Here is a 22,342-nt window from a genome sequence, read left to right as displayed (position 1 = left end):
ATGAGAGTAAGAAATCCTTGCTGCTCTCCTATAAATCACACACAGATCTACCAGTGGCAACACGTCTCTACCTTCTGTTCACTGGTGTTCTAAGTAAGGTGGGACTTGCATTCAAATAACAGATGTGGAAAATGCAAAATGTGCTTTTAGTGCCATATGTTAAAATATCTTAAAAAGCAATAGGACAACTTTTGAGCTTTCTACTTTAGAGGTTTTGAGCTTTCTACCTTATTTTTAGAAATATATACCTAGTTTTTCAATCAGAATCCCAGTTTCCAAGGCAGCTAGCAATCAAACTAGTGTTCACCCTGTTTACCTTTGGTTAAATTTCTGAATCTCCTCTCAAAGCCCTTTCATGTGGACTACAGCAATGAAACAATAATGGATGGACTTTTGCTCCAGGATTAGATAACACTTTGCTTCAGGTCATATATCACTGGCAGTTAATGGTAACAGCTCATTTATTGTATCCTGTATGTTTATCATTTCCATGGTGATTTGCAGAGTGCAAAGTTCTTTGTGAGTCTTTGGGCTTCTCCACACCAGGGTTTTATCCTGCACCTTTACCGGGGCCTCTGCTCCCAGATTCTTAGTGGGATTAAGATCAGTTTACACATGCTTTGGGGGGGGATTTCCTTTATCTGCAAATTCTATATGTTTTATTATACAGCCACTAGATGGTGTTGTGGTATAGCGGAATTGTGAAAGTACACACAGCCATTGCAGCGCTTCTAGAAAAAATGCCAGACTTTCCCCGATCTTAAAAAAACAAAATACAGGTTATAAAGCATGGGAGAGGCCCTGGAGGTTGACAATGTCATATAAAAGGCCTGCAAACTTCTGTGAGTGACCTGTCATGATAAAAACCTCATGTAGAGATGCCGTTTATCTATCAGGCCATTTATCCTTCTTGACAGCACACCTGAGAAGTAGCTTGGACAGAGAGCTTTTCTAGATGAGGCTGTTAACCTGCTGTATTTACTTTTGGTTTTGTCACAGAATTGAGATTTGATCTCTACACAAAGAGCTTTTCCTTTCCTGGCTTTCCATACTTTCCACTACATATCCTCTAGGTGGTACTGTGGTATAGCAGAACAATGCAATTACACCAGTGGGGACTTGTGCTTTGTTTTGGGATGAAAAAACTACTGCATTTTCCCCACTCCAAAAATCCCCATGAAAGTGCTCTTAAAAAGTAAATGTGAAACTGGAGGTCACCTTGTTGTCTAAATCACCCATAAACATCTGTGAATGATAAGTGCTCAATAAAAGCCTCATGTAGAAAAGCCCAGAAAGTGACTTGCCTTAGGCCACTCAGAGAACTTCATGGCTGAGCTAGGATTTGAATCTGTGTCTCCCATCAATCATATTAGGGCTGGACGGATCAATCAGTTTCTGACCTGTGTCAGTTTTGCACTGGTTAATTAATAAGTCTGTTCTGTCCTATTTTCACATTAATCTGCAATTTTAAAAAATCTGTATGAAAATTTATATTTAAACTTGTTTTTAAATATGTACTTTCGAATGCATCTTCTCACAAAATACAAATGTATAACCCTATTTTATCTCAAAGTATGCATCGATTTCTAAGCATACGTTCATCCTAAAACATACATTTTAAAATGCATTCTGGTAAGGGCTTTTTTTTGAGCTGAGATCTGCTCAATGCTATACATAGCTAACAGGCTGCATTCACCTTGGTGGGTCACAAGTTGTGTGCAGGCTTGCCATCCGCAGTGCCTCATGAAATGTGTAAGAAGAGAAACATTTCACTATGATCTCTCTTCTTTTCCACTTGAAGGTGAAATTTTGATTCAGATGTCTGACACCCAAATGCACCTGAACCGCAACCTGGAAGTAGTAGTGAGTATCTTGGAGAGACATGTATAGGAGGTTGTACCATGAAAATTTGGCAGGAAGAACTGGGTCTCATGTTTACATGACTCTAACATGTTGGTTTGATATCCTGCACAGTAACAGAATGGTGGATTTATTTTTCTCTTACTTATGTTGCCTATAACTTGGGTTTAGTGGATGTGCACTGAAAAAACGTAAGCATGCATGTATGTGGGCAAACACAAGTTTGCAAGCTCACATATTATATAAATACCTGCTTGACAGATTGGCTGTGGTTCTCTACCATGTGTATGCACAGTGGCAAAGACACCCTTGCTGCCACAAATTGTGTGAACTGACCCTGCGATGTGCTTAAAGGTCAGATAACTATGTGGCTGCATACGGCCCAGTTAAGATGCAACAACAAACCATGGTTTGTTATGAGAACAAGGTCCATCTACCCACTACCCCATCATGTGTGAGGGGAAGGAGATGAGAAGCTTCCCATTGCAGATCTGATCCTGGTTTGATCTAGTCTCTGCTAGATGTCCTGGTTGAAGAACAAACTATGGTTTGCACAGATCACCATTTGCTGTATTTGGACAAAATAGCAACAAACCCAATCAGAAGCTTCTCAACTCCTCCCCTTGCATGCACATGAGATGGGAGGAGGGAGCATGTGAGCCCAAGGCTTGAGTACCTTTTTTTTTTTGGAGAAAGGCGGGGTACAGATCAATCAAATAAATAAAGCTTGTGCCTCTGCATTCTCACAACAACAAACAATTGCTTGTCATTACACCTGAATTGGGCCTATGTACCTTGTTCAAGATAGTTTTTGTGTCCTTCCCAAGGAACTCAGTATCATGTACAGTTTCACTGGCTGTGTTAGGTGGTTTATATCTCATTAGTACCTGGATAAGAGATCCTAGATATAATGGATTTGTTAAGAAAGGTTTGTTTTTGGAGGAAATTATATAGGGCCGCATAAAAGGCACATGCTTCTCCTTTTTAATGTTTTCTAAGCCCTCGTTATTTATGACTGCTACTGCTTTATCATTTATGCTTCCCTTTTAATTTGCAGGAAGCTTTTCAGTCTTTGTTGGAGTCACTCCCATAGCAGGCTTGTGGGAACACTACCATCCCCAATTTACTTGTGAGGAACTGGGACTGACTTGCCCAAGGCCAGACAGTGAGTCTGTGGCAGAGGTGGTCTTGAACCCATATCTCCCAGATTAAAATCTAACTCTCAATCTACTGGGCCATATTCATTCTTTTGAGCCCTGCTCACTATCACTTAGGAACGAAGGAGGTGGCCTTTATCCCAGGACAGACTATTTCTCCATTTAACCCAGTATTGTGTAATCTGGCTTTCAGTGGTTCTTCAGGGTCTCAGGCAGAGAAAGGTCTGCCACCCATCACCTGCTATCTCATCTCTTTTTTAAAACATACTGGAGGTGTCTAGGAACTTCTGCATACAAAGCATGTCCTCTGCCACCAGTGGCGGCTGGTGCCCATTGGGGCTGGAAGGGTTGAGGCCGGGGAAAATGCTCAATATTTTACTGAGATTGCCAGAGCAGTACAAGAAAAGACCACATGAGGCACTTGGAAGCAGGGGAACAAATGTATGTGTGTGGGGGAATCTCTGCTGCAAGTGGATGGAGGACAGGCAGAGGGTCACTGCCCTATTTGCCCCAAATAGAGAGCCCTCTCTGTGTACCACTGAGCAGCAGTCCTTTCCTCCGCTTAATGCCCAGTGAATATACCTTCAGTGATGTGCTTTCTAACAACTTCCTCTTTTTTGACATAGGCACAGACCTTCCATGTGGACTTGCTGCAGCACATGGAGAAAAACACCAAGCTGGACTTGCAGTTCATCAAAGTGAGTCCCAGACTGTCCTAGCCTGTTTCCTCTTGGCCTCCACTTGGAGCATGACTGCAGGCCTCTGTGGCTCCTGAAAAGTCATGGGATTGCACCAGCCTCTATATATGCCAGCCCCCCCAACCTGGTGCCCTCCTTATATTTTTGACTGCAAGTCCCATCAGTCTTAGCCAGCAGGGCCAGTGGTCAGGGATGATGGGAGTTGTAATCCAAATCATCTGGAGGACACCAGAAACAGTATCCAATGGTACTCCTACAAAGAGTAGACCCTTTGAAGTGAATGGGCCTAGTCTACATAGGACTACCACTGGATACTGCCCCAGGTGAGGGAAGGTTGATGTATGCCCATGGAGCTAGTGTGACCATCCTGTGTGGATAAGGCATTGTGCTGAAACATGCACCCCCCCCCCCACGCATACACTGCGTAGCGGTAATGGTTGGTAGGCACATGGATGGGGATAGCTAGGACAGGGCACGCTGCCATGAAGGAACTGGTTGCTGCTTAGGTATTTCTGTGCAGAGCTGGATTACCAGTAAAGCGCAGTGCGGTTGCCAGCTTTCAGAGCTCTTCAGCCCAGAGGCAGCATTTCAGATTTTAGTAAGGATGGGGGCAAATTGATTTCTGCAGGAGCAAAAGTCACAGGGGGTCAAGGGCGCAACCCTATGCATTTTTAGGCAGGAAAATGTCCTACAACTCCCAGCAACTCCCATGCTGGCTGGGGAATGCTGGGAGTTGTAGGGTTTTTTTTTTTTTCTGTCTAAACATGCATAGGATTGCATGCTTAAAGGCCTGTTCATGGATGTACTCAATATCACACTGCAAAAAAGCAGTATACTTTTAACAGCATTTGCTGTAGATTTCATAATTATAGCAATGTTGTCAAGTGGTCATACACCACCTTTAAAAAAACACCCAGCATTTTTTGTCTTTGGCCTGCACATGTAGTGCACAGGCCCATTGAACGATTTATAATAACTGTCACTCAGTGTGTAGAATTCGTGAGCTGGACAGAAATATACGTTGCACCCGAGGAATAAATTATCTGTGCTCTGAAAAGGGCGAGCAGCAGTGGGCTTCCTAAATGGCACTCTTATTGGTTGTGAAGAAAAGTTTGGGCATAGGCAGATGGTGTCTCTTAAGGCTCAGAAATTCCGAGGATGAGGATAGGCCAGTTCACACTTCCGTGCACGTTACGTGACTCTCCTTTTTTTCATCATGGTGTCTCACAGTGGAATGTGTGAACTTTGCTGCCTTGAACAGCACTGTCTTGGAGGTGATGCCAGCTTATTATGCACAAGCTCTGTGTGTGGTTTAATCTGTGGTGACTCGTTCACAGAAGCATCACCTGGCGAGCCAGCCTTCCGAGTGACAAATGTGCAACTATAAGCCATCCCTCATGCAGGGGTATTCTCCGCTTTAGAAATGGACAGCGGCGCTGGGGCAGAATGGGTACATGAAGTGTTCCCTATTCTGAATCAGACCATTGGTCCAGCTCTAGCCAGTGGGGTAGTAGTAAATTCTGAAGTGCAGGAGATCATGAGGGTGCCTCCATGACAACGGAAGGAGAAAGGAGGAGTGGCCTACCTGCATTTTTCAAGGAGCTGGTTTTTGTCTGGGCAGGGCTCCATGAGTGACTGCATCGCAGCAGTAAAAGTCGCTTCATAATCACAGAACATACTTCCAGGTGGGGTGGGGTGGGGATTAGAATGAATGTCATCTGACTGGCAGGGGCTGCTCAACCAATAAGAGAGGCTCCCCCCCTCCAGGCTCCTCCCCCTTTCTTCTTAATTAAAAGCCTCATGGAGCACAATGGGAGTTACTTCTGAGTAGACACACTTTGTGCTGGGAAAGACACACAGGGGAAACCAGCCCCCTTTCTAACCCGATGCTGCACAGGATCAGGATGACTGAAGGTGGAAGTAGTTACTTTGGAATGGCAATAAACCAAACAATGGAGAATTGCTGCTTCGAGAAAGCTCTTTACGATCTTTAGGGAATTAGTACTTTAAAATGTGCAGTTTCAATTGGAGGGGATCTCTGTGAATTCTGATGTGCACATTCAGGGGACAAGCCTCATTGACCGCAATGGGAGTTACTTTTGAGTAGAGACACATATGTTTGCGTCGAGTAGAGACACATATGTTTGCGTTGGGAAACACATGGACAGAAACACACAGGAAACACCCCGTGACTGGGGTCACAGTGAAAGGCACACCCCTGGGCAGGGCGAGCACACCCGAGGTCAATGCGGGGGTTGGGGCACACAACAATTATACCACAGAGAACCCGACTTGAGGAAAAGAATCAGACTTTAAGCAGTCTCAGGAAATTCGTTTTTTTCCATGATAAGCTCCTGGATGGGCATTACGTCATGTATCCCTAACGACCTCCAAACACAGCCAGCTTGGAGTAAATTGCTGGTGGAGACACCCCCCATGACTGTCCTCATAGCTATGCCCTGAATGAAAGTCCAAAAATTCAGGCAGCTGTGTTAATCCATATCAACAAATCAGTTCTAGAATTTTTACCTCCATCAGGAGCAGGTCTTTTAGGAAGCTAATGGGTCTTCATTGCCCATTCCAGACCAAGTCACTCCAAAATACTTTGCATCACAGCAGGGATAGCTTGCTGGGAAAATTTATTTCCACCCAGCTACTGTGAGCATTGCAGCTAAGCTCAGAGGAAACAGAGAACTCCTAGGGGGGCAGGGGGGCAGGTGACATCAGCATCCTTGCTAATCAAGAAGTGTGGGTACTGCATCCCTGTGAACCCTGGCTCCAGTACGCCGCTGGATCTAGCCCATCTCTACCTGGAAACAGCTCTCCAGAGTGTCTGGCAGACTGGCAGAGATCTTGACATCGCCTGCTACCTGGCCATTTAAATAGGAATGCCGAAGTTTGAATTTGGAATCTTCTGCATGCAAAGCATATGCTCTACCACGGAGCACCCTTCTTTGACTCCAGAACCCAGTTAACATTCTCCTAGCTAAGTGTGGGAAATATCATCATTCTTTGGGCTCTCCACACCATAAATTTGAGCCACTGGTGAAAAGTATTCCCCTCACCCACGGATCCTACTTCCCAAAAGGCAAATCTGTTGTGATAATTTGGGCTGTATAAGACTGCCATGGACTCCTATCAGCTGGGTGCCTGTGACATCGCTTGTGATGCACAGTACTCTCTTCCGGTTCCCACCACATTTTTAAAATCCATCTTTAATTTATTTTAATTTGTTTAATGTTCTGAAGCCCAGTGCTTTCTGCTGCACCATTCCAGAATTGAGCATCATAAAGAGACTGCAGGGGTGGGTTTTTTTGCACACTTCCCTTCTTGTTTTCGACTCTTATTATCTTGGTTGTTATGTATTAAAATTTATTTCAACAGATGCTTGTGCAGGGAGTTGGCATTTTTCTTCTTTTCACCAAGGAGCTCAGGCTCTTGTCTTTCTGGTGTGTGTCTTTTTTTTTATGTGGCCACTCATAGGACAGTCACCAGCGGTACGAGAAGGAATATCGACGCAGAGCTACCAACGTAGATAAATGCATGTCGGATCTGTGGAGAATGGAAAGAACTCGAGACAAGAACACCCAGGAGATGAAGGTGGGGAATAATATGGATACTAAAAGAAAATTCAAATAGGAGTTAAGGGTTTCGCAGTGGCAAACTCTGTGTTTAGAAACAGTAGAGTGGTGTAGTGGTTACAGTGGTCCAGCTAGATAATTTTAGATGCTGGACTTAATGGTCTTCTGTTTCTCTCTCCCCCCCTGCTCCTCCCCCACATTAGATGGCTTTGAGTACTTACTGCTTCAGTTGTGAAGCCTGGCTGCACAGTGAAGTGGTCATCTGTTTAGTTTGTTGCCTTGTCGGATCAATTTTTCAACAGCTACAAGGGCATTTTTTTCATATTGCAGGCTGAAAATGGAACTAGGTATCTGTCTGCAAGCACAGAAGCATTAAACTTGTCACACAGCTAGGATCTGGAAGTTCCCCAATGATGGTGAGATGCCTTAATGCAGCTTTCTCCTACCTGGAGCCCTCCAGATGTGTTGGAGTGCAACTCCTATCATTCCTAGCCAGCAAGACCAACATATCTGGGCGGCACACCAGGTTGGGGGAGGCTGCCTTAATGGCCATTTCCTGTTTGTGTGCTGGCTGATGCCAATCCTTTCCTTCTTCCCCTGAACTCCAGGAGACCTTGATGCACTTGCATGCAGAGATGCAAGCTTTTGTCAATGAGAGCCAACGGGCTGCTGAACTGGAAGAGAAACGCCGTTATCGCTTCCTCGCTGAGAAGCACCAGCTACTCTCCAGCACCTTCCTCCAGTTTTATACAAGGGTGAGGAGAGGGAGATGGAATATGGGGGGAAATATTAGGGGAAATATGTGCATTGGCATGTCCAGCTTTGGGGCTGGTGACTATTTCATTGACATTAAAGGAGGGACGAAGCGAGAGATGGTTCAGTAATGCAAGAGAACCAGTGGTTCCCTGACAACACCCACAAGCTCAGCATGTTCATGGCCCTGTTCACATAGACTCACAGTGTCAAAGCAGATTATGGTAACTCCTGCAGAACCCTGAGCACCCTCACTTTCAGATTTAAACAATATAATGTTTCTAGCCCTCAGGAGAGCAGATAAAACAGGGAAACATGTTACTCTTTTTTCTTTTCTTTTTGGTAAAAGCTGAGAAATGGAAGGAGGTTTGTATTCCTGTCGTCAAGTTATGAGACCTTTCTACTGAACTCATCCCCTAGTCCCTCTTTATAATATCTAGTTTTCCTTCCTTACAGGCTGACCTCTCTGCCTCAATTTTGATTCCCTCCTTTCTTGCCCTGGGCCTTATTTGGTTCCTGGCAAAAGAACTGAAAGGGGGAAAAAAATGCACAGGTGTTTTGCAAAATAAAATCGAAACACCTATGAATAAAATAACCACTGTAACCAAATAAATGTCCAGTTTGCCTAATAAATTCCAAATGCATAATTTGGGGGTTCAGTTTGAAATTGTTTTTAAAAGGGATTTCTAAAACTCCTAAATACTGTGCCTGGTGAACATTTTACACCTTTACTTGGGAGAGAAAATGACAGGGGACCTCATCTGTTAGGGGCTTCTAAAGCAGGGGTGAGGAATCTCAGGCCTTGGGGGCCCCCCAAATGGCCACGTCCCTTTTCTCTCTGACTGCCAATAATTTGGTGTCTTTTTTCAGCTTCTGCACGTTTTTATCCCATCCTCAAAACAGTGAAGTGTCTCTCCCAAGGCTTAGTCACTGGCAGTAAGAGGTTTAAGCTAAAATATGCTGGTACTTTTGCCCCACCCCTTTCGCCTTTGGTCCTGCCTACCACTGAAATGCGGTCGCCAAGAGCTTCGCCAAAATTGAATTTGGCCCTCATGGTAGAAGAGGTTCCCCACCCTTGTTTTCCTTAGCACATGGCACCCTGCTGAAACCTGTGGTTATCCACTACCATTGTGGATGAATTGTGGCTTACACCTTTCATTTTATTTATTTAGTATTGCATTTATATTCCATGTTTCCTCCATCGTGGAACTCATGGTGGCTACTTTGGATTCCCAGGTGGTCTCCCTTCCAAACACTGACTAGACCAAGACTTGCTTAGCTTCAGCAAGGTGGCTGCCTCATGTGCCTCTAGGCCGTGCCCTGGAACCATCATTGTGCTTCCCAGTCTCTGTTATTCTTTTCTTTACTTCTGCTCAGGCCTGCGCCATCATCCAAACCAAGGCTCCGCTGTGGAAGGAGCAGTTGGAGGCCACCCACAATCCTATGCAGAACTTCTTTAGCACACCCCATGGCCAGGGTCACCCATCTGGATATCTGACTCCTGCCCACTTCGAGATGGTAAGGAAAAGGAAAGCAGCCAATGACACTTGGGGAGGAAAGATCCCTGAAACGAGTGACCTTCAGGGTAGCATGGTCAAGGACAGGAGACAAAGCCTTTGGGATCCAGCAGTAAGGTGGCATATGCATGTTGCCAAAACAGAGGACAAAAGAGGGTGCAGATTTGCTTAAATATTTGCATGCGTTAATTTATATGTATAGATGCACATTTAGATAATTTAAATAGGGATACAATATATCTCACCATGGTAGGGAAAGACTGATGAGATGAATTCTGTGCCTGCTTCTTCTGTTGTCTAGATGCTAACTTGATGGGCATCTTCAAGTTAGCATCTCATCCTTTTCCCTACTCTTCCTTCTTCTGATGGTTCTTTCTCTTTCAACAACTGGACTTCATCAGCCCTTCAAAGAGAGGGCTGTCCACTGTAAAGTAGGACACATAGCCACCCTATGACTGGTTGGTTGGTCTCAAAAAGAATATCCAGAACCTGGAAAAGGTGCAGAAATGGACAACCAAAATGAACAAGGGACGTTTGGGGCTTTTTAATTTGGGAAAAAGAGGACCAAGAGGTAACATGATAGAGATTAATAATATTATGCATGGTGTGGAGAGAATTGGATAGTGAGAATTTTTACTCCCTCACTCCTGAAACTAGAATTCAGTCACCCAATTAAGTTGATTAGCAATAGATCCAGGAGCAGGATATCTAGTGGTTAGAGAAGTGGGTGTCAAGGCCTTTCTAGATCTGCCAAGAGTGGAGTATATAGGTGAACTGGCTGTACCAGGCCTGGAACCAGCAGGGGGTCCCTTTAAAACAACAAAGAAGTCTCTAGCCCTTGTAGAATGAGAGACACAGGACAACATTTTCAGGCACCATTCTAACCAATTGCTTTGTGAGAAATGACCTGCTCCTGCCTTTCAGTATTTTCAACCAATGAGTAAACTTGCTGTGATGGATGTTTATGGAGTTATGCTATCAAGAAAAAGTAGAGTCACACACGCACCCATTGTCTAGAGAAAGAACCTGATCAACAGTGCTGGAATGGTGGGGAGGAGCTTTAACCTCCTCCCTGCCCCCCAATGATCTTTGCAGGCAAGATCACTGTTTCCCTGCTGCTATTAGGGGAGGCTGTGTAAGTGGTGTTTGTATGAATGGGTGGGTGTCCTGGCCCCACCCACCACCGGCTGGTCCACTCATGTGGCCCCCCAAAGGTTCTTCAAGAACCAGTGAAGCCCACCACCACAAAAAAGTTTGGACACCCCTGCTTTGAGCCTTCCATGGCAGTAAATTTGGTTGTGTGCATTGGTTTTCCATGTCACTACCTGATTACTTACTCTGAGGATGTGCAGTAAGTTCCAGTATACAGGGAATTGGGGGATTATCCTAAATCCCCCAGCCTAGACTGTGACAGATGGGATAGCAAAATGTCTTCAGAAGACCTATGGACTGCCCCAAAGGATCATTTCCATGAAATGCTCACTCTTGCTTTCATTGTTTTGTTGCAGCCCCAGAGGCCTATGGGTGATTTCAGTTCAGTGGTGGCAGGACGTAGTTCCAGCCCCTTTCTCCAGGAGATGGCAGAAATCCTGCCTTCCTCTTATCCAGAACCAAGAAGAAGAGGTCTGCCAAGAACTCCCTCTGTTGGTAAGATAGTTCAGGGGAGGTGAGAATCATCAGGCAGCAGTATATCCCTTCTAGCAGTAGATTAATCGTCTCCACTGAGAAACATTTTCCTAAAACGTCTTCGGGTTCCTGTTATATATCCATATGATATGAGGCACTTCATTTCATTCCAGGCAGTGATGAAACTTGGACCCAGATGAACATGGGGTCTGAGTATTGGTGCAGTGTAGTGTAGTAGTTAAAAGTGTTGGATTAGGACCCGGGAGACTCAGGTTCAAATCCCCACTCAGCCATGAAGCTTGCTTTGGACCAGTGACTATCTCCCAGCCTAACCTACCTCACAACGTTGCAGTGAAGATAACATGGGGAAGAGGGAGAATCATGTAGGCTGCCTTGATCTCCTTGGAGGAAAGGTGGGATAGATAAAAGCAATTAATATGAACAAATATGACAAGTGATCCCACCCACAGGGGCCCTTCCAACATTATGCAAGTGGACTTGTGCTCTCACGACGCAACCTCCCCTGGCTCTCCACCCCTCAAATCTGCTCCAGACAGTTGTCCCCTCCCAACCGTCTGGAGCAGATTTGTGGAGGGGGTGTGTGTGGGAGGGGGCAACAGTTTATGTTCTGCTGGAGGATGGACAGCATTAGATATAACCCATAGAGAGAGAACTGAAGGCAGCAAGTGGGATTTCTCTGTGGAATTTCTCCCACTTCTCCAGCAAAGCTGGGATTTTCCACCCATGGCACAATGACCTGGCTAACAACTTCTCCCTCTCTCCATATCTTGCAGGCTCCCTTTCCACTGGGCAACGTTCTCGCTCCAGCTCCTTTGGAGAGCAGGCAGCAGGAAGAGCAGAGGCAGGGGGCAAGGAGGAGAACAGCAACAGTGTGCTGAAGGTTGAGGCGATAGCGCCCCACGCTGCTAGTTCCAACCAGACCCTTCTGCAATTCGGCCTTGGAGATATAGTCACCGTGCTGATACCAGAAGCACAGAATGGCTGGCTCTATGGGAAACTGGAAGGCACATCCACGTAAGTCTGCTCAGAGAGGTATCTATAATTGAACTGATTTAGGTCGAGGAGGTCCTCACCTTAAAAGGGTTCAGATCATTTAGTGAGACTCGTGTCATCGTTTTGAATTTATGCTGACCCAAGTCGACTCTTCTTGAACTGAGGGCTTAACCAGAGGGCTGGTTCAAATCATACTCATAATGCATTTTATCCTCTATTCCAGCTTTCCCCAGCCTGGTGCCCTCCGTATGTTTTGGACCTCATCTCCCATCAGCCCCAGCCAGCCTGGCCAATGGTCAGGGATACTGGGAGTTGTAGTCCACAATCTCTGGAGAGCACCAGACTGAGGAAGGCTGCTCTAGCCTCAGAGGGCCCCTTGTAGCAAAAGGGAGAGCCAGTGACAATTTGCCCTTGTACCACTCCCCTCTTGTGGGATGGGGGCATATTTGATCTGTAAATACTTACGAATACTTGTTTGCAACTATCTCACCCCAGACTGAGCCAGTAAGCTGCCCAGTTTTCCCAAATGAATCAGTTCCATTTTAAATTTGGGCTGGGAGCTTTTCAAGAACTAAAAACAATCCAAATCCAACCTGGCTAAGACATGAGCTTTCACTGGACCACCTGAAGAGGCGTACAAGCTTCGCTGATTTTATTTCGCCGTTACAGGTCTACGGATGAATGTCAGTTTCTGCTGATTCCCAGGCCTTCTCTTGCATCTAGACAAGAGGTGCACAATCATTTCTGCCCCAAGGGCCACATCCAGTGTTGGCTGGGGGGCTGGGGGCTGCACTTATGTGCTCACACACTCACTCTTTCTCCCACCCCCACATCTCATGGCCCCTGAGATCTAAGGTTCACTGGGGTGGGAGTGGAGATGGAGTAGTGTGGGGGAAAGTGTGTGGTGAGGTTCTTCTCACTTTTGGGGCCACACAGGGAATGGCCGTGGGACACAAAAGCTTTTTGTCCTGCCCTGGCCGACTCATGCAATTGGTTTGGTAAAAGCAATCATCTGAACCATTTTGGATCTTACCTTACTTTGCAGGCAGGGGGGAGGGCAGGGGAAACATCTGGAGTTGCTCTATTAAGGATCTAAACTCAGGAGTTTTCTGGAAGCAGTACTGAATGAATGGTCTTGTCATGTTTCAACTAAGTTCACACTGTTCTTTTTAAAGGAGATGTGAAACCAAATTCTTTCTTATCAGTACAGTGGTGCTTCTCATGTTAAAACATAACGGCTGCTTGCCAGAATGGGCAATTGCATTCAGAAATACAGTGTGGCTTCTCCCAATCATAGGAACATAGGAAGCTGCCTTATACCGACTCAGACCATTGGTCCATCTAGCCCAGTATTCTTGACACTGACTGGCAGCATCTCCCCAGGGTTTCAGGCAGGGTTTTTTGTCCCAGTCATACCTGGAGATGCCGGGGATCGAACCTGGGACCTTTTGCATGCAAAGCAGGTGCTCTACCACTGAGCCACAGCCCCTCCCCTAATTATTTGTCATTTATGTGTCCCTTTATGTGTTTTAAGCACAAGGCTTGTCATATTTTAAGTGGAGAGGGACAAGGGTCATGGGGTAATACTGTTGAGCAATGTAGGCTTCTGATCCCATGCCCAGTACATGGAATTCAAGGAGTTAATGTCCCACAATAAGGGGTTGGGTGCAGTGGTGCCATGGTACATTTTGAAGTGACAGTCTCCACAGCCACGCCCCCAAGGGGAGTCCACAATTTCAGGCAGCTGCATTGATCCATATCAAGAAACCATTTCTAGCAGTTTTCATCTCCACCAGGAGAATGTCTTTTGTAAAGCTAATAAATCAATTGCCCATTCAAGACAAAGCCACCCCAAAATACTTGCATTACAACAGGGAACAATACTGTTGCTGGTAAAATTCATTTCCACCAGCTACTGTGAGAATTACAGGCAGCTAAGCTCAGAGGGAAAGGGGAATTTTGAGGGGCGTGGCAGATGAGGTCAATGTCCCTGCTAATAAAAAAAAATGCCGGTGCTGCCTCCCTGTGAACCCTGGCTGCACTATACCATTGCTTTGGTGATTGTGTTCATAAAAGATGGGTGATGTTGCCATGTGCCTTTGGTTTTAGGAGCGGCTGGTTTCCTGAAGCTTTTGTGAAGCCCCTAGAGATGGTGAGAGACCCTGAGGAGACAGCCCCCAGGTACTGTGAACCTGAGTTATATCAGTGGTGAACTCTGTATGCTCTGTTCCTTATGTTCTCATGTGAAATCTTGTTCAGTGCAAGGACTGGCCCATCGTTTGGGCTGATGGGATGCTTCTGAACATTAGTGGGAAAGCAGTCAGCTGCCATTGGTCCTCAATATAGTTGTAGGCAGAAGTATGGCTTAGGCTAGGTCTGCAAGAGGGGAGCAAAGCGGTGGATGAAGAAGGAAGAGGATGATGGCCAGGAGTGTACAACTGGAGGGAGCAGGATTACAGGTTTGGAGGGGTGATGCAGCCTGTGGATTGGGAAGAGGGAGGGACCTCGGTGACCCAGGGCATATGAAGTGGTCTTAGAAATCAAAGATCATCCCAAGCCAAATATGGACTTCCAGTTAATTAATCTTGGGTGAGGCTTTTAATTTGCCATAAATCACAGAGTTTTATACGGGCTCCAGATGATGTCATCATCCACGTGTAGTCTTCCTGTGTTTTTAGCAACACTGCTTCCATCTTTTTACTTACTGTGGAAAATCCATTAAGAACGAAAAGACAGAGTAGTTGGACAATGCCTGCAGACTGTTAGTGCTAGCACCCCTCTGTCTGGAAGCATTCCTAGAATAGAACTGGCCAATATATGTGACAAGGGAAGGGAAAAACAGCTTGGAGAAAGAGAGAGGGCAATTTTTAGTGGATAATTGGTGTGTGTGTGTGTGTGTGTGTGTGAAGGTTTGAGGTCTACAGAGACAAAAGGGAAAAACGGTCAGGCTTAGAGGCCTGGGTTTTTTTTGCTGGGAGGAGGTATCCCTGAGAGGAGTAGTTTCATTTCTTCTGTTAGGTTTCAGTTTCATTTCCCCAGTTAAGTTTTGTTTCTTCAGGTTTGAAGCAGTACTTCAGTTTTGTGGGAGGAGGGTATATCAAGAGAGCAAGAGAGTCAGAAAGAGCAGAGCACGGAGAAGGAGCAGAAAGAAGCAGCCTGAAGAAGTCTAAGTGCAGCTAGGGTAAAGGAACTTGCGTTTTGCAACTTTTGTTTTCTCTTAAGGCCTTTTGTATCACTCAGCTCTGTTGTGTAAATACCTTTAGTTGTGATTTATTAGCTTTAAGTTTACCTGTAAACTGTTGTGGTTAAACCCTGTGTCTAGAGTGTCAGTCACCCCATGCCTTCAGTCTATACCCCATGTATAGGGGAAGGTAAAGGTAAAAGAAGGAAGGTGGGACTCTTAAGGAGGCAAGAGATCCTTAAGGAGTTGCTCAGGGGGTCCAGGTGATAAGGCGAACCCTGACAGTGTCTGTATGTGTGTGTTGTAGTCAACACATCTGGAGAGCACCCAGTGGGTAGTAGTTATACTGTCAGACTAAGACAGGAAAGACCCAGGTTCAAATCCTCACTCAGCCCTGAAGCTCACTGGATGATGATGCGACAGTCACTATCTCTCAGCCCTAACCTACCTCACAGGGTCATTGTGAGGATACAATGGAGGGGTTGGGGGAAGAAATCCGTGTATGCCACCATTACATGACAGGAGCTTTAAAGCTAAAACCAAATAAAATAAACATGTTTACCTCCTTATGTCTTTCCCCATTTCTGCTCTTTTGTCATCCTTTCCTTTCCCTCTTGTTTAGACCATTTCCTCTGCGGAGCAGTCATAGCATAGATGACCTTCTGGATCGGCCCAGTGTCCCATCTGTGGGTGATTACAGGCACAGCCCCAGCAGAACTCAATCACCAAGTCCTTCTCCTGCTCTGCTGGGGGCAGGCAGCCGTCGTAGTAGTACAGTCAGTGCTGCAAGCACCACAGATGCCAAGGTAAGAGTTTGTGATGACCTTTTAGGTGTTTGGGAAAACCTCTGGGGATAATAGACTTGCCCCTAGAACAGCCTTCCCCATCCTGGTGCCCTCTACATGTGTTGGACTACAACTCCTAGAATCCCCCAGCGAGATTCTGGGAGTCATAGTCTAACACATCTGGAGAGCCCAAGTTGGAGAAGGCTGCCCTAGAACAATAGATCTGGATTGGCAATGGGCCTACAGAGAGCTTGCTGATAGTTCTGGGCAAAGGGGCTAGCTCAGGTCCAATTCATATGATGCCCTGGTGATGTAGCAGCTGGCAATTGAGCTCCAGATGGCAACAGGGCCAATGATGTGTTCACTCAGATTATATGGTTACTCCTCTTTATTGGAGTCACATAGGTATGGAAAGTAAATATATGAGCTGTGCAGTCATCATATTTCGCCTTTGCATACGTTGAATTGGACCAAGTAGAAGTGGACGGGATGGGTGGGTTTGGTAGCTACCATGTGGTATGAATCAGGTGTCCACCTCCAGCTACGGAGTGGGAAGCTCCATTCTCTTCTCCCTCCAGCAGCAGACCTTTCCAGCTAGCCTGGTGCTGAGGTTGTTGTCCAGCTCCTCAGGATGATGGACGGTGCGAGCAAGGAAGTTATCTCACACCAGGGAGAGGTTGCTTAGTTTCTGCTGTAAGCGCAGTGAGGCTTTTCCAGCCACTCCCCTGCCCTCCCATCCAGGGAGAGGCTGTTGGGTAAACATAGGGCCGGCCCTACCATTAGGTTGACTGAGGGAGTTGCCTTAAGCAGCTGATTTGGGGCATCATGAAAGGGCAGCAAATGGTTAATTATTTAATTAACGTTTATAATACTTTGTATTGTATTTTTTAATGCCAGGAATGGGGAAAGAGGCTCTGATGGGATTTTCTGCCTCAGGTGCCAAAATAACTGGTCTTAGGTACTATATACCTTGACTTGGGAAGGGGGGTGGCGCTTACTGTTCTGCCTTGGGGAACAAAATGTCTTGGGCTACATGGAGTTCCCCGTGACTAGCTAATATCAGCATTTGGGTCTGTATGGCAGGCCGGATGTCGGGAGATGTGTTGCTGAGAGGCATGTGGTGAGAGGAATGCGCATGATTCCTAAATAGGCAATAAATCCCGAAAACAGAGAATAACTGTCCTAGAATAATACTTTTTTGTTGTTGTTTTTGCACCAGCCCTTCCTTGCACTGTTTGAACTTCACTGCAAAGATTAGGGCCAAACTAGACAACCTGCATGGTTAAAAAGAAAAAAGAATGGAAATAGTAGCTGCAGGGACCCCCAAGCAGCAGCAGGACTGCAAGTGGTGGGGAGGGAGAATTTAACCCAAAAGAGGCTTCCCTTCCTTAATATTGCACTCACATACTTGATTAATGTCATGTCTAGTTTGGCTCTAAGTGGGCAAGGAATTTCCCTCCAATTCTTAGTTAACATTCTCCCCCTCTGGAAGCCCTCTGACAGATTTCCTAGAAGAGCCTTCCTCAGTTTGGTGCCCTCTGGATATGTTGGACTGCAACTCCCATAATTCTCAGCCAGCATGGCTATTGGCTATCTGTCTAGGGAATATATCATGGCCATTGGCTGTAGTGGCTGGGAATTATGGGGACTGCAGTCTGACACATCTGGAGGGTGCCAGATTGGGGAAGGCTGCCCTAGATAGCTGAAGCCTCTTGGTGTTTCTTCAGTTCCTCACGTTATATCTGCTCTCAATCGTCCTCAGTCTGGGGTTAGACCTGGCCTCCTCAGAGCTGTTCCTCTCTTTCAGTTGATATTAGCCACTCTCAAACTCAAAGGATAAAGCCCTTTTTGGCTTGTCTCTTCCTCCATACCAGCCATGGTCGCCTGCTTTCCTATCCCAGTGGGGGAGTCTCAAGTCACCTCTCTTTCACTTCCCAGGGTCCCTTCAGCTCACTCCTCTTCTCCATGACATCCCAGCCTGATTTCTGGTGGCTTCGGGGCAGCAGCTCTTTCTGCTAACAGTAGGATGTTGAGTGTTGAACATGGATGTGGGTGGGGCCTAGCCAACTGGTGGAGATGCTGTCCTTGTCTTCCTCTGCTGGGCACTTTGGGGGAGCCTCTTCCAAAGGGGCTTGAAGGATACAAGGCCTAGAAGCTAGTGCTGTGGTCAGAGGGAAGCAGACTCCCAGCCTCTAGGAATGGGAAACACCATTTTTACTGTGTGCTGTGGATTGAAAGTTAGGCCATGTTCACACGAACAGTTACTTCAGTTTAACCAAATACACCGCAAGTGCGTTTATGCTCTTTAACTCCCTTGTCGCTCCCCCTGAGAGAGAAGTGGGCATGAGGAAGGTACAGGCTGCTCTTTAAAGAGAATTAATGACTTAAATCCTACATTGTTACAGGAGGAGGACCTGCTCTTCCCCTCCTAGGCTGCCTCCGTAGACCTGAGGAGCAAGCTATAAGTGACCAGGTGGTCCACTTAGGCATCACCAAAAAAGGGGGCAAACAGCATGCAGAGTTACATAAAATCTGCCTATGCTAATTTACATGTCTAGATTTACAGGGGTGAGCAACTTTTGCGCTTACAGAAATCCCAAGATCACAAATTTTGCCCTATTAGGGTCTCTGATCATGGAATCTCTGTAAACACCTTCAGCTGAATATGCTAACACAGCCATTCACAGACCTTCTTGCTCAATGCACAAAGGTCTACCTTGACAGCAGGGAGTGTGAGGATATTGATGGCGAGCCTTATGTTCACGTTCACATCCCTCTCTCCACTTTTGCCCTAGACACAAACAGGCAGATGCCTGCACAGGGCTAGTAACGGCTAGAGCTGAGGCTATTACTCAGTGGTGGAGCACATATCTCCAAACACCTTTGTTTAATGGTCCTGGAGAGCCAGTCAGAGTAAATGGTATCAGGTTACATGGATGGAAGATCCAGCTCAGTGCAATGTGGCATTATATGTTCGCATACATGACTGGCAATATGTATTACAAACAGTGGTGCAGCAGTAAATGTTTGAAGTGTAGGAGCTCATCGTGACAACCCCCATAACAGCCTACCCCAAGCTAGTGCCCACCAGATGTCTTGGACTACAACTCCCATCAACCCCAGCTAGCATGGCCAGTGGTCAGTGATGGTGGGAGTTATAGTCCAGATCAGCTGGTGGGCACCAGGTTGGGGAAGGCTGCCCCATAGCCACAGTCCCTCAAGGAGAATCCGTAGTCTACATTTATATCCATATCGCCATATAGCCATATGCTGCTTTTCTATTATTTATACCCCAAGGAGAAAACACTCTGGTTAAAAACTCCGTCATAAAACCAAAACATCCACACAAGAAAACTCACCACCACTACTAGAATCTCACAAGCAAGTTTACGGGACTTGAGTGCAATTCTGTGCATAGATGCCTGGAAGTCAGCTCCATGGAACTTAAGGTGTCTGCTGCTTGTTTCTGACTGCATAGGTCTAATTTGCAGAAAACACTGAGTTTTTAACCAAAGTCAGCTGAAATGCATACTTTAGCTCTTAATTACAAACATTCTTGCAAAGAAGTACAATCTTGCCCACTCAAACAGCTAGCATGAAGTATTTGTTCATTCACTTGCCAAATGAAGGAGGGTCTGTCAATTAACTTTGCGGTCCAGCAGACTATGTCAGTGCTCCTGAGCTGAAAAAGGTCCTGGAGCTGTGCTCCTCTGCATTTCCTCCTCCACTATCCTGCTGATCACAAATACTCAAATTAAACTTGTATAACATAGGATCACACCAAAGAAAGCCTCTGGGAAAACCACTTCCAATGTACCTGCTGCTGTTCATTAATGTTCGTGTGAACACAGCCTTGGATGTGTTGGGTGTTACTCAAGTGTTCCCAGGCCCAAATCTCTCCTCACATGGAAAACCTGGATTTCTTCCTGTTATGTAAGCTTTCAACATCTGTGTGGATGGGGAGGATTTTGACACGACTCCTGTTTTCAGACAAGCTGTCTCCTGTTAGGGTTGCCAGCTGGACAACTAAGAAATCCTGGATGATAAAATGATGACAACAAACGAAGACTGGCGAAGGTCTTTTCTACTCACATTGGAGGAGGGCATCCTCACATGAGTGATTCCTTCAATCCATCTCAGCAGGAAGAACTTTCTAGAGGCTTCTTCCTCTTCTCCTGTGGGGTGTCCCCTCCAGTTTAGGAATGTATACAACTGAGTCATGCTAACCTTCAAAAGTAACTAAAAAAAAAAAGCAGACATATAGACCTGGGGTCTCCAACACGGTGCAGCCCACAAATACTTCTCTTGGTGTCCATTAAGGTCTCCTGCCCCTCCTGGTCTTAATTTTTTCCATTAAGTTGTGTTTTGGGGCAGTTGCAGAGTGAAGTACCTGGCTTGCAGCCATCCATCCTCTTAATTTCCTTTCCCCAGAATGCCTCTGGGCTCCACATGGGCCCAGAGGCTGTTGAATGAGTGTTTTGTGACTGGCTGCACCCCCATGGCAGCCATTTCGTTAATGGATACCCCCATGGCATAGCTATTTTGTGATAGTGCCCATGACATTTTTTTCAAAATACTAATGTGCCCATCAGTCCAAAATGTTTGGAGGCCCCTGCTGTAAACTATGAACAAAAGGCATGACCCCCTCAGAGGAAAGATCATATGCAGAGACAAGGAAAATAAGAAAAAGCCTAGGACAGAAGGACATCCCTGAGTGCCAGTGATTCTGTCCAAGGGGAAATACCTGTCCTCTATCCCCCCAATAAATGAGATGTCATGGACCAAGACACCAAACCCTCATCCTCAGAGGATCCCCAACCCTTTGTCCTCAGAAGAAGAGGCACCAGAATTAATGGTTCAGGGAGCCAACTGGGCCACAGAAAGATGTCATCAGGCTTCCACCTCCCCAGGACCCAGTTCCCCAACAGACCCCAGAGTCAGCTCCCCTGAATCCAGAGGAGTTAACATTACCATCCTTAGACTCTGAGGACTCAGGCCATGAGGACATTAGCATACCTCATCCACTTCTATGTCACCGCAGACTGACATTGTTAAAACAGGCCAGGCCCTATAAGGGACCAAGCCTCAGTCAGTAGGGAGGTGGGGCCAGCCAGCCTAATGCAGCCAAACTCCTATTTTAGTCTCAGTCTTGCTCTGCTCCTTGTTGGAGCAGCATACAGACAATCCTTTCTGGCTTCCAGCCCTGGCACCACTCAGAGCTTTCCATGGTGTTGATCTTATCCTGGCTTGCTTACCTGAGAAACCTGACCTAACCTGAATTCTGCTCAAGATCTGATCCATAGCAGATCTCTGCAACCCAGGCTACAATGCAGGGCATCAACAGATCCCATGGCCTGAAATGGTACATGAGGTCAGAGTTAGCCATGGAAGCGCAGGGTACACCCAACCGTAAACAAAAAGGAATGTAGTAAGGAATTTCCATGCTTAAGAAAAGGACAGACCTATGAAGGATACTGCAGCCTTTGCAAGTGAGTTCAGTTACTTTTATTAGACTAACAGCACAGTCCTATACATGTTTACTCTGAAGCAAGGCCCACTGTGTTCAATGGGGCTTGCTCTCAGGAAAGTGTGCATAGCATTGCAATTTAGGCTTCTTACAATATATAATTATCTGTTTAGCCTTTGAGGGTTCAAATACACATTATGCATAGAACTATCTAAGGAAACCCATCTAGCTGTTTTCTTCCTAGAAAGAAACTTTGAAATGGTGATTCAGAATGGGAAATCCGCAGGAGTGGTGGTTACTTCAGCACCTTTCACATGAGGCTTCAATGGAAACTTCTTGTACCTCTACACAAAATTTTCCACTGTATTTACCACCTCATAGTTGTTATAATCCCCCTGCCCTAAACACACACACACACGTAAAAAAAATCTTCTCATTTAAACTCATATCAAAAACCCTCTTGAAATATTTTTAATCAGCCTCTTGCAATATTTTTAGCCAACCTGTTTCAGGGTTGGTGAAAACAAGGCCCCCTCTGCACTCGAGAAAGGAAGTTGCGTTCTCCGCATTTGGGGATTAGCAGTATTTTGAGTGTGCATATATGGTATTCTCAAGCCTTGTCTGCACGATTGTTTTGTGCAAGTCAGATGCAAGGAAGCATTAGTGTGGCATTCACTTCCGGAACAGCCTGAAATGCTGGTGG

The 22,342-nt window shown here is 45.9% G+C and overlaps 1 protein-coding gene across 1 annotated transcript in view; it reads left to right on the top strand.

Annotated features, from left to right (window-relative positions):
* The window catches only part of BAIAP2L2 (BAR/IMD domain containing adaptor protein 2 like 2), a 36,036-nt gene that overhangs the window by 5,572 nt on the left and 8,122 nt on the right, over positions 1–22,342 (top strand). Inside the window, exons 3-11 of the mRNA XM_084809798.1 lie at positions 1,802–1,863; positions 3,644–3,715; positions 7,199–7,315; positions 7,905–8,051; positions 9,427–9,567; positions 11,075–11,213; positions 11,987–12,227; positions 14,316–14,387; positions 16,010–16,193. Of these exons, the coding sequence (XP_084665924.1) occupies positions 1,802–1,863; positions 3,644–3,715; positions 7,199–7,315; positions 7,905–8,051; positions 9,427–9,567; positions 11,075–11,213; positions 11,987–12,227; positions 14,316–14,387; positions 16,010–16,193 (1,175 nt within the window). The remainder of the gene's footprint in view (positions 1–1,801; positions 1,864–3,643; positions 3,716–7,198; positions 7,316–7,904; positions 8,052–9,426; positions 9,568–11,074; positions 11,214–11,986; positions 12,228–14,315; positions 14,388–16,009; positions 16,194–22,342) is intronic.

The sequence above is a fragment of the Heloderma suspectum genome, chromosome 7 (assembly GCF_057233095.1).
Source record: "Heloderma suspectum isolate Gila_16-S chromosome 7, 16-S_ref, whole genome shotgun sequence".
Taxonomy (NCBI): Eukaryota; Metazoa; Chordata; class Lepidosauria; order Squamata; family Helodermatidae; genus Heloderma; species Heloderma suspectum.
Note: the sequence above shows the minus strand (reverse complement) of the source record. Positions and strands in the feature narration are given on the sequence as shown.